Below are 14,070 nucleotides of genomic sequence, written 5' to 3' on the forward strand. Positions count from 1 at the left end.
TGGCGCTGACCTGCGAAATGAGGCGCTTTTTGGTATGTGTTTTCCACGAAGAGTCTGGAGCTCGAGAGGTGGATTTGAGTACGAGTTTCGCCTTCGGTTCTGATCAAGCTTCGTGCGCGAGGAGCAATAATGTCGGAAAAACCTTTCGTGTCTAATAAGGCAGTTGCGACGGATTTTGACTATACAATAGAAACGAAAAAATTAGGGCATTTGGGGTAATTTTGGCACCATTTTTGTCCCTTACAAGGCGGTTACAAGTCCCAAATAAGGAGTTGTCAGGCGAGGTCCGTCGCAAGGCACATTATTTTTTTCCGCCCGTCTGAGAGATCTTCTGATCTAGAGACACTCTAAATTGCCTGCAAATATGACCGCTCGCGTTGATATCCTCAAATTTTGAGCTACCCGAACGTACAATGGTATGGTAATTTACTTGTCCCCTGGTTTGGTTTTACTCCTCGTGTTGGCAAAAAATATGTGCGCTCTTTCATCTGGCCAGCGGTGATGTACTTACTCGGTTTCAGGCTAACGCTTGTAACAACGTGTTCTTTGCGGACTATTACAGTCAGATTCCCTACGAGACCGCGCGGCGCAGACACATTCCATGGGACTTTTTTTTTGCAAAATGTAGGTCAACAACTGGACTCCCTGCTTCGCCCATGACACCATTGCCTGCAGCGGCTACCGTACTGCTGACCCACGTCAGACTTCTGATCCTGGCGCGGCCTACAGTACTGCAGTGGCGGGAGAATGTCGTTGTTCTCGATCAGCTCGCTTCTCGAAGACGTTCACTCGTCTGTAGTTCCTTGGCCAACGTCTACTCTCGTAGAATCCAGCGGGTGGTCTCCCGTTGCAACAGAAAATGTGTACGAAGGCGCGTTCTCGCGACTTGTCGACTACTAGTCTGTACCCCGGTCATGGTACGTTGGCTGCTCGTCGGGACCTTGGACATTTCTCAAACCGACGTGATCGGGCTACCCTTTTGTGGCGTAGAGGTGAATGGCCCCTTGGACATGCTGAAACCGTCTATTCTCACTTTACCAGCTAGAGACCCGTGGCTGTGTTGGCTGTGTATCAGGGTGGTTCGTACACCGCGTTAGCTGTGCACAAATGCTATCACGTGACGTGTGCCACACGAAACGGTTAAAAGCGCGCAGGCAAGTGGCTGTATCTGCTCAATTTCTCCTTCTTCCACTACCACCACCACCATCACTACTACAACCATTTACTCGTCTATCAACAACATCGACGATGTCCAGCCCCAGATCTCGCGCTCCCAGCGCGCCAACCTTACACGCCGACGTCTCCTCGCCACCCACTCCGCACAGCCTCACCTCCGACTGGACGCCCTTGGTGGGCGAAGAGAACGCCAAGCCCGAGAATCTGCGTCGTTCCGACGACGACAACGAACCCCACGCGGACAGAGCAGAGGGGTTCATCCTCGGGCCCATGCCCGTCGAGGTATTCCTCGACTCCCTCCCTGCGAAGCACACGGCGCGCAGGCCACCGACGCAGGGAGCGTTCGACGACGTCGACGAGCCTTCTCGACTGGTGAGTGATAAGGCTCTGTTCGCCAGTGTGGCCGTGGTTGATGCTGACATGCGCTGTGGCCACAGTTCGCGGCCATCAGGGATCACGACTGTTGCCCAGGGTTCAAGTTCAAACACAATGCCCCGGACTTGACATTGACCAAGCCCGCTCTGGTCGGCGGATGCTCCGCCCCATCACCTGCCGCGCCTTCACCCGGTTCGCCTTCTCCGCGTCAGGCTGCGACAGGACGAACTTGTGTCGCCCGCGCAACGGCTTCAGGTCGCGGAAGAAGTCCCTGGCCGCTGCCCTGCCCGTCGATGAACAGTTCCCCCGCGTATTTCGCGGCTGCTTCGTCATCCGACCCGATAACTAGAGCTGCCCTGTGCAAGTTGGTGGAAGAACGTCGGGATCTGATGACGCTATATCTAGCAGACTGCCTCTTCGACGATCTGCAAAAGGTGGACGAATTAATTTCCATGTTCCCATGCGAACTTCGCGGCTGCCTCGACGCTATATCTAGCAGACTGCCACTTCGAGAGCGCACACGACGTATCGGAAATAACATCCATGTTTCCGTGTCTTACTATGTTATTGGGATGCTGCCGATGCACCGCTGCACCAACGTCGGGTGCACCACTTCTCAAGTGCCCATCCACGGGCTGCGTGCGCGCCTGATGCGCTGGGACATGAGCGGGCTGGTCGCGTCGGAGTCGTCGAGAAGCCCGAGGTGCTGTGCGAGTTCTCGTAGAGGTTTGCGCACGCGTCCACGGTCGAGCGCGGATACGACCCGACGGTGGAGCGGGCGTCGAGCGGCGAGGAGTGTTTGTTCCGGCAGCTGGTTTCTTGCCGCGTCCGGGAACAGCTAGACCTGAAGCCGGTGGAAGTTCCGGAAGAGAAGGTCAAGGATGAGGTGCGGGAGGAGTACAAGGCGCGGTGTGCACTGCTCGAATAGACCGTGGCGCAGCATTACAAGGCCTCCGGCACTGACCATCTGTGCGGAGGAAGGGAGGTTTGAGTGTGGCCTCGTGTCGAGGCCGATCGCTACGAACTTCTCAATGAGGAGGGGCGGGAGGAGTACAAGGCGCGGTGTGCACTTCTTGGAAAGGCCGTGGTGCAGCATTCCGAGGCCGGTGGCACTGACCATCTGTGCGGAGGATGGGAGGCTCAAGCGGTGTCTCGTGTCGAGGCCGATCGCTACGAACTTCTCGATGAGGTGGGGTGTGATGCGCGGGTACCGGGCGGTGATGGGCGGCAGGGTGGTTTTCATGGAGGATACCTGGCGGCAGTACGTCCATGAGCCCGAAGGCCGAATCCTGAAGGAGCTGGCGGCCCACAGGGTGAAGAACATCCCGCATGTGGAACACGACGGAGATGTTCCGAAGGTGGTGTACTCCGATGGCACTGGTCGCGTCGGAGTCGTGCTGCCCACGGGAGAAGCCCGAGGCACTGTGCGAGTTCTTGTGGAGATTTGCGCACGCGTCCTCGGTCGAGCGCGGATACAACCCGACGGTGGAGCGGGCATCGAGCGGCGAGGAGTGTCTGTTCCGGCAGCTGGTTTCTTGCCGCGTCCGGGAACAGCTAGACCTGAAGCCAGTGGAAGTTCCGGCAGAGGATGAGGTGCGGGAGGAGTACAAGGCGTGGTGTGCACTGCTTGAATAGACCGTGGTGCAGCATTACGAGGCCGGCGGCACTGACCATCTGTGCGGAGGACGGGAGGTTCAAGTGTTGCTTCGTGTCGAGGCCGATCACTACGAACTTCTCAATGAGGAGGGGTGGGATGCGCGGATACTGGGCGGTGATGGGCAGTAGGGTGGTTTTCTTGGAGGATACCTGGTGGCAGTACGTGCACGAGCCCGAAGGCCGAATACTGAAGGAGCTGGCGGCCCACAGGGTGAAGAACATCCCGCATGTGGAACACGGCGGAGATGTTCCGAAGGTGGTGTACTCCGACCGCATGCTCACGCGGTTCTCGGCCATGGCGAACTTCGAGAGGACGACTCGGAGCAAGACAGGCCAACAGCCTTGTGAGTATCTATTCATCTCCATTGACTCTGAGCTCGAACTCATCTGTCTCATCATTCAGCATTCCAGTGCACCGAGATGGACTTATACTCCACCGCCTTGCCCAGGTCGGCTACATCGATGTCCAACTCATCTGTCTCATCATTCAGCATTCCAGTGCACCAAGATGGACTTATACTCCTCCACCGCCTTGCCCAGGTCAGCTACATCCTCAGGATGTAGCCGACCTAGGCAAGTCGGTAGCGGACTTATTAATTATCGATGCATAAAATAGAAGGCCAAATGGCTATATTACGGCGGCCCTCGGATTGTGGTGCACCCACGGGTCCACCACCATCTTAACCTCAAGAAAGTAGGCTTCCCGCTTCAGACGATGCGAGGAACAAAGGAGCTGCTCAACGCGATGCATGATGCGTTCCAAGGTAAGCGCTTTCTGTGGGCTGATACCGATTTCTCTTGTGCCCTAGCGCTGGTCGCGGTGCACGACAAGGCACGGAGGATCCATCGGGACATCAGCGCCGGTAATATCATGCTTTATCGGAAGCCATACCAAGACCATTAGACAGGCTACCTGATCGACTCGTCCAAGGTTCAGGAGGATGAGCAGGCGACGGACAAGTACATTGTGGTACGCATCGCCTTCACTTCCCGCCGTCCGTGATTGCTAAATCCATCCCGACAGGGCACGCGCATGTTCCTGTCGCAGCGTCTCGAGGCGCAAAGCCGGCGGAGGCAGATGTTACAGGACGACATGGAGGCACTCCTGTATGTCGTCGCGTACTGTGGCCTCCACTGGCTTCAGCATCCTGCGCATTCTAAGGACACGAGGCAAGCTGTTCGTTCCATAGCCTCCAGGAGGTCCACGCGGGGACGTACCTGAGGTAACGCACACGACATTGCAGATGATGGAGCCGGGAAAAGGTAAGCTGGACAACAAGGAGAACCAGACGTACATCGACCCCCCGAACTTCAACGTGGATCTCAAGGACTGGCTGTCGCACTCGATGGACCTGAATCACCCGCGGCGTCCCAGTGAGGCGACGCAGTGAGACACTCCAGAGCCGTGGAACGATTACTGGAAGGAGTTCTTAGGGCATAAACTGCCAGAGGATAACGGATTTGCAAGCAGGATAGTTCGTTGATGAGGCCAAAGTCTGCAGTGAAGGCAATCTCTCACCGTCCCAGGATCCATCCCAACAAGCGGAAGGCGCCGCAACGCCGAGGGCGGACTGGCGACCGACGGACGACGGACAGACGAACGGCGTACCAGCGAACGGCAGGCCAGTGAAACGCCTGAAGAGGGCGGCGGGATAGACCGCGGCAAGGCACTGTCGTCCTACGACGCTTTCAAACTCTTCCTACCAATAGCGATCCCCACATTTCTAGGTACTTGACGCGCAGTCAACTCACAGCATCGGCACATCGTCGACTGGCTGGGCTACATTCTGTGGACGCGGATCAAGTTAGCTGTAAAACAGTGCAGTACAAGTGTTTGCGGTGTACGCCGTCGCCTCGTCTGTTCCAGGTGGTGCACGTCGTAACGCGTAACTCGTGTCATTTGCGACCGGCGCCAAGGCTTTTCCTCGAATGCGCCTCACCGATGGAGGCGCATAACTCGCCGACCCTTGAAGCTCATCTTGGGAACGCAGGAGTCTCCGAGTCGTGTATTGCAGTTGGGAACGTTTTTACGCCGCTGCGTTCTTTATACCATGTACCTGTATTTGTCTCGTGTTTCTGTATCAGTCTTGTTATTGTCTCTTGTTATCGGCATGTCTCTCGTAGCCAAAGCTGGCCGCGCAAATGATATTTTAGAGACCGTAGTCTCTCATGCTCAGTATTCGATTTCCGGTACCTGACCAAATCACGTTGCCTTTGAAAGTAAGGAAAGTAGATCCATTTCGTGACTGACTGCAGGTAAGACATTACGTTGTGTATCTGGTGGAAGACAGTACGACGGATATATACTGTTTATATGATGCAATGTTTCTGCTCGAGCGTTGGGCATCCCGAGATATAAAGCTTTTGCGGCCTTTGGTGGTCCTTAAGTTTTCAGCGAGTAAAGTAAAGACGAAAAACTCATCTAACACGGTTGAGCGCATATTCAACGCCTCGGCTAATCCCGACGCCTCGACTTCTCTAATCCTCTACACGAGATCAGCTGGATTCATCCGCCAGCCGAAGTTCTTATTAGCATCTCTCTTCTCTTCCACGTCTTCGTTGTCTTCGTTGTCCTAGTCGTCCTCTCGTTTCGGTCTGCGTAGTCTGTGTCCGGCCTGCGCTACGGCCATGCAGCTTATATCTTGCCTCTGTCTACTCGACGCCAGGCAGCCAGCGTCATTCCAATTTTGGTCTTCCGACTGTGTCGCCCAGGCAAATCTTCCTGTAGACGACATGTCCTTCGACCGTCTCCCATGCAAATCTCCGTGTAGACGACATCCACTGACATCTGGGTCTCATTCGTCGCTCATCGTTACATCTCTCACATAGCCGCAGCATGGAGCCGATCCCCTACGGTTGTGTCGTCCTTGGCTCTGTACGATGTACTCGACGTGTTTTATGACGTGTCTGTATTGGATGATAAGATGATCAGAATCACTTTATTCCTTCTTTCTACCCGCCGCTGCGCCTCTGAGCGACAGCATCACTAGGTCTTGGCTGGTGGATATACAGCTATGCTATCCTTCGTAGATCTTGGAAACTACAGCCACGACAGCCACTGGATATCGAAGGAGTAGTAATCTACGCAAGTCTATGTCTGATACATGAACAGATCTGCGTTCGTCTCCGGCCATTTTTTGGTCCTTCAAGGTCGTCCGCTGTCGCAACATCTGCCACAGCGAGCTGCGCCTGGTATTCAAGTATGACGGTGGCGTCTGTCTCTCTGCGAATGATTCTATTGAGGCGCACTATAGTTTGGGGTGACATAGATGCAATCTTTCACTACTACCTAGCTGTTATCAGGCTTCAAGTTTGCGCCGCGTTGTCCGAAGTTTCGTCACGTAACGCCCATCGGACCCCTTGGTGCGGCCTGCGAGTCCGATGACGCCTCCGTGCATCAAATGGCACCTTCTCCTGAAGAGTCCAGATGGTGCACGGATGCGCTATCATGCTGGCGTCTGGTATGGATAAATTCTGTGATACTCTTCAAAAAACTGTGACACAAGCTCTAATTCCGCGCACTTATCGTAGATTAATAACATTCTAAAGATAGGCCTTAGCAGTGCGTATATCTGTACAGCATTCAAGTACATCGTGAAGGTCCCGAGTGGAGGAATGGTAGTTACATATCAGTGAGCACGTCATTCCACGAGCTTAGGTTGTATGCTTTCTCTCAGCCGTGTATACATCTGATATAAGTCCAGTCAAACAGGAACTTTCTTTTACGGCTCGCGATTCCCTCACCGGAGGCGGTAGTGAATGAATTCCAGGAGAATACGTGTTTTTCTGAGAATCACAGAATCGACCAAACGACAGCGTGACTATGCATCAGCGCATACTGAAGACTGTTGCGAAGCTTGTGCACGAGCACCGGGCGAGAGGCACTGGGCCCAACGACGTACCTATAATTTAATCTCAGGATTACGTAGTGGTGCGGCTGTGCTGCATCACCGCCACACCTGATGTTTATGAGCATTTTGTCGATATCGGTCAGTCCGTTTATGCTCGTGTTTACAGCTTTTTTTAATACAGAAAGAACTATCAATGGCCCCTTGTGAGTGGTCTGGAGTTCAGGCATATGTTTTTGGAAATTCCATTTGCATTTGAAAGTATATCGGTGGAATGAGTGACCTTGGATCGGATGGATTGGCCGTACTGACAAGTGCTGAACGAGACGTTTCATGTTTCCTCGGAAGTTGTCATGTGGTGAACGAGCTTCACATTGCCATAGAGACCTGTAAAAATGACAGGATTTATTTCTCACCTCAGCCTTGCAATCAATCGTCTTGATCAATTACTGTCAACTAACGGCGCAAGGGTAGGTACCTGCACACTAGGGAACGCGCGGAGACGCGACGCATCACGGTCCCGTGCCCGTGGGACTCGGAGAAAGCCGCAGCCATAAACTCAGATCTTATCTGGATTCCATCTATAAGAGCAAAGCGTTATTTTTACGGCAGCTAGCGAACACTCTCAAAGATCTATCTTACGAGGACGGTAGACTACGAAAAATATGGATACAACGACGAGACCAGCAGAATAGATACAACACAGATTATTCCAGCAAATTCTTCAACCGCTCTCTGAGCTGCTCGCCCCCACACCGTTCAACAAACTCCAACCGCAACGCCTTCCACTCCCCAGCCTGCGCAAAACAAGCAGGGGGAAGAAGGAGCGTGCCCACGCTGACCTGCTGTCGATACAGCACTACCTCTCGTACAACATCGAGACCGTCCTGGTCCACGACGGCCCTTAACAGCTTGCTCGCCTGCTCCTCCGGCGCAGAGCGCAGATCCGGCCAGATATTGCACGCGATATGGTGGATCGCCACCAAGCGCACAAAGCCCTCCAGCGGCGCCTGCACAAGCGCGCGCAGGTACGCACCAAGCACGTGCGCGTCCTCCTCGACCGGCCAGAGGTACTCGCCGACGCAGCCAGTGAGCACCGCCTCCACGGGCGTGCGGATCGTCTTCACGACGTGCCCGTAGTCAGCCCAGAGGTACTTTCTGAAGTCCGACGGGAAGCGCATCGAGAGCGGCGGCAGGAGCAGGCGCGCAAACAGCGGGTGCGAGAACGAGATGGCGTCGTACAGGGCGACGAAGTCCGTGTAGTACTGGTAAAACGGCGTCGACGGCCCGAGGAAGCGCGACGCCACCGCTTCCAGGCTGTCTTGCGTTTCCTGCGGCGGGGGCGGGAGGAGGAGGGACGTCGGCGAGGTGCCCGCGGCGAACGGCGCAAAGAGATCGTCGAGGAGCTGTTCGACGATCCTGTCGCGGAACACTTCCTCGGCGGTGTCGTTCTGCTGCTGTTCGTGCTCCAGCATGAAGACCTTCATGCCCGCAAAGATCATTTCCTCTCGGCTCGGCAGGAACTTCGTCAGACCGTGCAGGCGCAGGATCTCACGACTGATCTTCGCGAAGAGCAGAGTCGCCCGCACCACTTCGGTTTCCGAATAATTCCACGAGGAAGGCAGAGACTTGAAAGCCTCCGACTGACCCGAGCGCAGAAGATGGTCCAGCGGACAGAAGCTCCAGTCTCTGCTGAGAGGAAGCAGGCGGTCGCGACCAGACTTGGACGCAGCCGGCAGCCGCTGCGTGGTGGCAAGGGAGATGGACTGGGAAGATATCCACAACGGTGCAACGTATAGGTCTTCCTGCGGGAAGAAAGTGAACGCCAAAAAATGGCTGATCGGCTTCATGCCTCCTTTCTCCCAAAGTACCGCAGGCACATTCCATCCTCGAGATTCCATGAAATTCAAAGTGATTAATTCCGTCATGTCGCCCACAACGCGCTGCCCAAACTCCTCGTCGCCAGGGAGTAAACGAGTAATAATCGCGAAAGCCTGCGCTAGCCACAAGTCCTCGGACGTCCCTGGTATTCGTGGCGAGAGCTGGAGATAAGATGACAACAGAAGAGAGAAGGGCCTGAGGAACGTGCGCGCGTAAGACGGGCATTTCTCTGACGAGACCGAAGACCAAAGGGGATGAGTGGTGATAATTGCGGAGAGGGCGGATAATCTTGCGAAGGGAACGATGAAAGGCGGAGCACTAAGTGGTCCCTGTGTCTGTGACGGAAGACAGGAAAGCCAGAATCTCACGACCGCTGCCAGAGTACTCGCATGTTCCGAGGCAGCCCGGAGAGTCGTCACGTCGATCCCCTGCGCCCCGATAGCAGCGAGCGCACGGAGCGCAGTATCCAGCATCCAGCCCGCGCTCTCCGCAATCTTCTGTTCAACTCCCTCACTGAAACCCTGGCGGACAGCTTCGACCACGAACGCCCTCTCTGCCTCTCCGCCTTTGATCGCGTTGACTTTCGCTCCCTCCAACCACGCTGCCTCCGCCCGCCAAAGAGCCGCCCAGAGCGTCTCGTCGTTTTCCGTCAGCCTCTGCCTGAGCTCCAGCACCTCAGTGCCCCATCCCCACCCAACCACCTGGCTCCACAAAATCTCGTGGCTCGGCGTCGTCCGATGCGGGTCGCGCGCACACACCATCCACGCTTCCAACAGCCCGAGCCACGCCTCCCTGAGATGCTTAGAGTGGCACTCCTCCGAGAGGACATACGCGCCGATCTGTGCGAGGTGGTCCGACGCGGTGGTGGCTATATGGGAGTACATGCCGTACGACGCGAGCGCGGTGTAGAACCGGAGTGTCCCCGTGAGGAGCGACGTGGCAAGGGCTTGGGAGAACGGCGAGGCGAGTGGGAGCGCTGTCACGAAGCGCAGGAGCGCGTCTGCAGGCCCTAGTAAGGCGGACGCATTCTCGCGCGAAGCGAGTACGAGCGTGGTCAGTACTTGGAGGGCGACAGGATCAGGAAGGGGAGAGCTATCTGTGGGAGGAATTGGGGTCAGGAGGAACGTTTGCACGATGTTCGCGACGAGGCCGGAGGTGGTGACAATTGAGGAGGCGATGTCGTTTGAGTGTTGGGCGAGGCGGTGGACGATGGCCAGCAGCTGCGATAGGGATTCCGGAGGGAGCTCTGCAGTACCGATGGCACTTGAAATCTGTGAAAGTACGAAGTCCAGCGGCAGAGACGACAGAGGGTCGTGTGGAGAGCTGGGTTGGCCAGGAGCAGAAATTGTAGAGTCAAATTTCCCCGACTCGTTGACCTCGACACCCTCGACGCTGGCGATCTCATCGTCCCAACCAACAATGCACTCCCACATCACCTCTATCGCTCTAGCACCCAAGCTGCCTCGTTCGCCCATAGCCTCGACGCCAGCAGCCAAGATCCGCTGTCGTAGCTCAGACTCTTGACCCACGAGTTCATCGATCCGCTCAGCTACATTCCCGCGAAGGCCGTTCGCCAACTTCCTTGCAATGCGCGCCAGGAGACCCAGCATACTTGCTCTCTGACCAGGTACAGTAGATCGGGACAGCAAAAACACATCGTCGAGCGAGTAGCCAGCGTGCTGGGAATCGGCATGGTGGTGCAAACCGAGGTAGGTCGGTAGAGTCGAAGAGAGTGATGGCGGAATTGGTGTACCTGTCAGGTCGAAGCGCAGAGTCGACGAAGATGCTTCCGCAGGAGCTGCGGTATTCTCGATCCATTCCAGTGAAGGGTCGTTCGCTGGCTCTTCCGGGAAGAACCTGCGCCGGATGTCCTCCGGAGTGCCTTCTTCGAGGTCGGCTACAGGGACCGCGAAAGGCGCCTCTCTGCGATGGACTGTAGGACTTTGTCTACTTTTCCACTCACCAAGGTGTATCACGGGACCGTCATCAGCGCTCGGAGGAGGCAACGCGAGCGCCTTTTTGCGGGGTGAGGGAGGGGCAGATTCGTAGACGTGCACATCATTAGGAGTCACGTCGGCAAATCGAAGCTTACGCTCTGCCCTGCTCGACGGGCGAGTACTGCTACCACAAAGAGCAGAGAGTGGGGTGGAAGGTCTCGATGGCTTCGCTGCAGATGTGTTATAGCGCACCATATGAGCGTAAGAGCGGGTATACACACCTTCCGCGATACGTCGCTGAGTCTCTCCCGCGACAGACGGATTAACTACGCCAGTATCCACTGAACGGAGGGCGGGAGCCTGCTTCACCCTCGCTTCCTTGGCCTTCTGCAATATGTCGCCCACGTTTTGCCCAAATCTCTGCAAGATTTCTCTCCTCTCCTCTTCCCGTTCCTCCTCCGTCATCGCCTCAACCCTCCTTTCATTTTCCTCTTCCACTTGACGACGCCAACTTTCCCTGTCTGCCGTGGAGGACCCTTGGTTATTGCTAGGCACAGCAGGCTGGGCTACCGGTTGGACAATGGGAACTCCTTGGAGCCTCTCCAAGCCATTTTTCCGAATCTTCTCTTCTCTCGAGCGAGAGAAGGCGCTCTTTGAGCGATGCTGTGCTGTGGGGAATCCAGTCTTAGTAGAGCCGGAAGATATGGGCGTAGAAGGTGCAGAGAAAGGGCCAGGCTTGCGCTCGAGGACGGAACCTATGAGCGGCTGAGCAGTTGGCATGGCCTCGAGTGCTTCGTCGATGTGATAGTTAACTCTGGAGAATCCGTGCGAGAAAAACTAGACCTAGGAGGAGTTCTGTAAGTGGCAGTCCTGAAGGGATAAATGGTAATACAAACAGGAATATTGCGAAGGAGTAAGAGTAAGTCGACCTGCAGACATAGGACAAAAGTGTTTATGAGTCAGTCCAAGCTTGGGCTCAGGGCATCCAAGTCTTAATCCAAGCGATCGTCTCTGCAAACGCAGGAATAGTACAGCAAGATTATTTGATTGTGTTGAATAGATAGATCTACGAGAACGTGGAGGACTCCTCCAAGCCTACGATTCGATTTGTGCCCATGGGCTACCTCTTGTCACGTGCGGCCGGAAGGGGCACGTGACTACTACGCGTCTCCTCAATAGGCGCTGGTCTGCGTTCGAAATCTCTAGAAGTTGCAGTTATAGCTCCCTTCAGGTACAACGATGCAATTGACCAACCGGAACCTAAAATACCTAACTTCTCACTGTAGGCACCGTTGCTAATTAGACAGTATACACTTTATACGAGTGGGATGTTCACTGTAAGGTACGTTCATATATCTCGGGCTCGCCGTTTTATACTGATAGCCCCACTAGAATTGTATTTCTTCATCCCGTGTGTCATGAGCAGTCAGGGTATGAAACGACGCCCAGCGAGGTAAGGTTCATTACCCACCCATCTTTCATTCTACCGCTACACTGTCCGCACGATGATGTTCTTACTGCTCGCTTTCGTGCCCTTGGTAATCGCTGCCATCTCCTCAGCATCGCCTTTGTATCCCCGTCAAGCTACTTCTGATCCATGTGCCGGCTTTGTCGGAGGGTACGATAACGCATCCAACTTCACTCCCTCTGCATAAAACCTAATGCGAACGCCACCGGAGCACCGCTTGTACTCGCGTTCAAGGCGTACACGGGAAGTGCCATCGGGGCACACTACTCGATGCTGTCGGTGCGTCATCGACCGCTGACGTTGCACAGGTTAACAAGCAGACACGACTGTGCAGGCGTTCTATTCGTGTCATTACACCGACATACCTTTGCTGTCACTCATCGACGACTCGCTGATCCCGAGTAACCAGTCAGAACCTCAGGTCTACTCAAACAACCTTGCTGTCTCCGCTAATAGTCAGCCCACCTTGTGTTTTTTCACCGAGGAGTCGGAGCTCCCCGCTCCGATTCAAAACTATTGCATCGTGGTGACTGTCGTATAGGCCTATCGATATTCTGTGTGTAGGTGCTGAACAATAGTTATTTCCAGGACACCTTCGACTCTGCGTTTCCGATACTCGCCGTGAATGGCGTCGCGCACAAATTCTCGCTTTGCGAGAGCGACACGCAGTACTACACTGGTTTCCCCAACGATGTGATATTCGAGGCGATGGAGGACAGCGGGAACATCTATAATTACACCACCTGCTATCCTGTTCGTCTGCAGGTAGTGTACGAGGCCTAAACGGTGCTGGCTTGTCAGACATGGACCGTCTGGCGTCGCAACGATTCGGACAATGATTCGGACTTCTTCGTAGTGTATACCTATTCAATAGTAATAACGGGAGCTGTCTATCTCCATCGCATTGACAGTGAGGGTTGCCTTTGCGACCATTTGCCGAGGCTCGCCGGGATATTGATTGGTACGGTAGTAGCCCTGGTTGGTTTACACCCCTCAAACGTATCAGAGGCAGGAGAGGCCCTTTCGAGGATTGAAATAGCTCAGAGAAGGTTGAAGGTGGCGATAGGCTAGACGAAGTGAGAGAAGGCACAGCCGACGATGTAGAAACATGAGTTCATATAACAGCATAATAGAAAACCCAACGAGTGAAAACATGCTGTCGGTCGTGCGCCGTCTCCGCGCAAGAACTTTCTCAATACTTCCTCACCGCATACGTTTATCCTTGCGCAGACTCTCAATACCGACGGCTATCACACCCGAATCCACAATGACTTCGGGTATGTCTTCGGACGTGAATGCCAGCCGGACTTTTGCGTGTACGCGGAATTTTCGGCCCTCATACCCACTAAACAGTCTCATAGGCATGGGGACACGGAAGCCTAGTGTGCAGATGCCATCAGCTTGTATGTCTTCGCAGCCAGGTTCCACGCTCTTCCATGAAGGGTCGACGGAGATCTAACGCACGGGTTCCACGCCGCATTGAACGGTCTCGCCGGAGACAAAGGCTGGCGGGGCAAAGGCTGGCGGGGATACCTAGCCACATATTGACCCTGTTGTACAGTGCTCTCATAGTCGAGCTTGATATCAGGATTGCTCCGGTCGACAGAGTAGAATATGATTTCTTGGACGTGAGATGTGCAGTCGCTGAGCAATTCCTCTGAGATCGGCCCGGTGGTGCTGACATGAAGATTTGCATCCCATGTCCAGACATCCCTAGAAAGCGTGTGAG

General features: G+C 54.9%; 4 protein-coding genes across 4 annotated transcripts; 2 read left to right on the top strand and 2 right to left on the bottom strand.

Moving 5' to 3' along the window:
* Positions 1-1,248: 1,248 nt before the first annotated feature.
* On the top strand, positions 1,249-4,598 carry SCP_0706600 (hypothetical protein; the record flags this gene model as incomplete). The annotated part of the gene is made up of 12 exons (XM_027760585.1): positions 1,249-1,548; positions 1,614-2,225; positions 2,276-2,460; positions 2,645-3,064; positions 3,118-3,144; positions 3,199-3,551; positions 3,611-3,747; positions 3,824-3,971; positions 4,017-4,070; positions 4,116-4,177; positions 4,232-4,384; positions 4,452-4,598. The coding sequence occupies 12 exons, from the start codon at positions 1,249-1,251 to the stop codon at positions 4,596-4,598; spliced, it is 2,598 nt and encodes an 865-aa protein (XP_027616386.1).
* Positions 4,599-7,762: 3,164 nt separating this feature from the next.
* SCP_0706610 (hypothetical protein) lies at positions 7,763-11,653 on the bottom strand (the record flags this gene model as incomplete). The annotated part of the gene is made up of 2 exons (XM_027760586.1): positions 7,763-11,103; positions 11,155-11,653. The coding sequence occupies 2 exons, from the start codon at positions 11,651-11,653 to the stop codon at positions 7,763-7,765; spliced, it is 3,840 nt and encodes a 1,279-aa protein (XP_027616387.1).
* A 958-nt stretch (positions 11,654-12,611) lies between these two features.
* On the top strand, positions 12,612-13,124 carry SCP_0706620 (hypothetical protein; the record flags this gene model as incomplete). The annotated part of the gene is made up of 3 exons (XM_027760587.1): positions 12,612-12,620; positions 12,676-12,867; positions 12,930-13,124. The coding sequence occupies 3 exons, from the start codon at positions 12,612-12,614 to the stop codon at positions 13,122-13,124; spliced, it is 396 nt and encodes a 131-aa protein (XP_027616388.1).
* A 420-nt stretch (positions 13,125-13,544) lies between these two features.
* SCP_0706630 (hypothetical protein) lies at positions 13,545-13,706 on the bottom strand (the record flags this gene model as incomplete). The annotated part of the gene is made up of 1 exon (XM_027760588.1): positions 13,545-13,706. One exon carries the CDS (start codon positions 13,704-13,706, stop codon positions 13,545-13,547), a length of 162 nt encoding a protein of 53 aa, XP_027616389.1.
* Between the last annotated feature and the right edge of the window lie 364 nt (positions 13,707-14,070).

The sequence above is a fragment of the Sparassis crispa genome, assembly GCF_003851025.1.
Source record: "Sparassis crispa DNA, contig_000006F, whole genome shotgun sequence".
NCBI classification, from domain to species: domain Eukaryota; kingdom Fungi; phylum Basidiomycota; class Agaricomycetes; order Polyporales; family Sparassidaceae; genus Sparassis; species Sparassis crispa.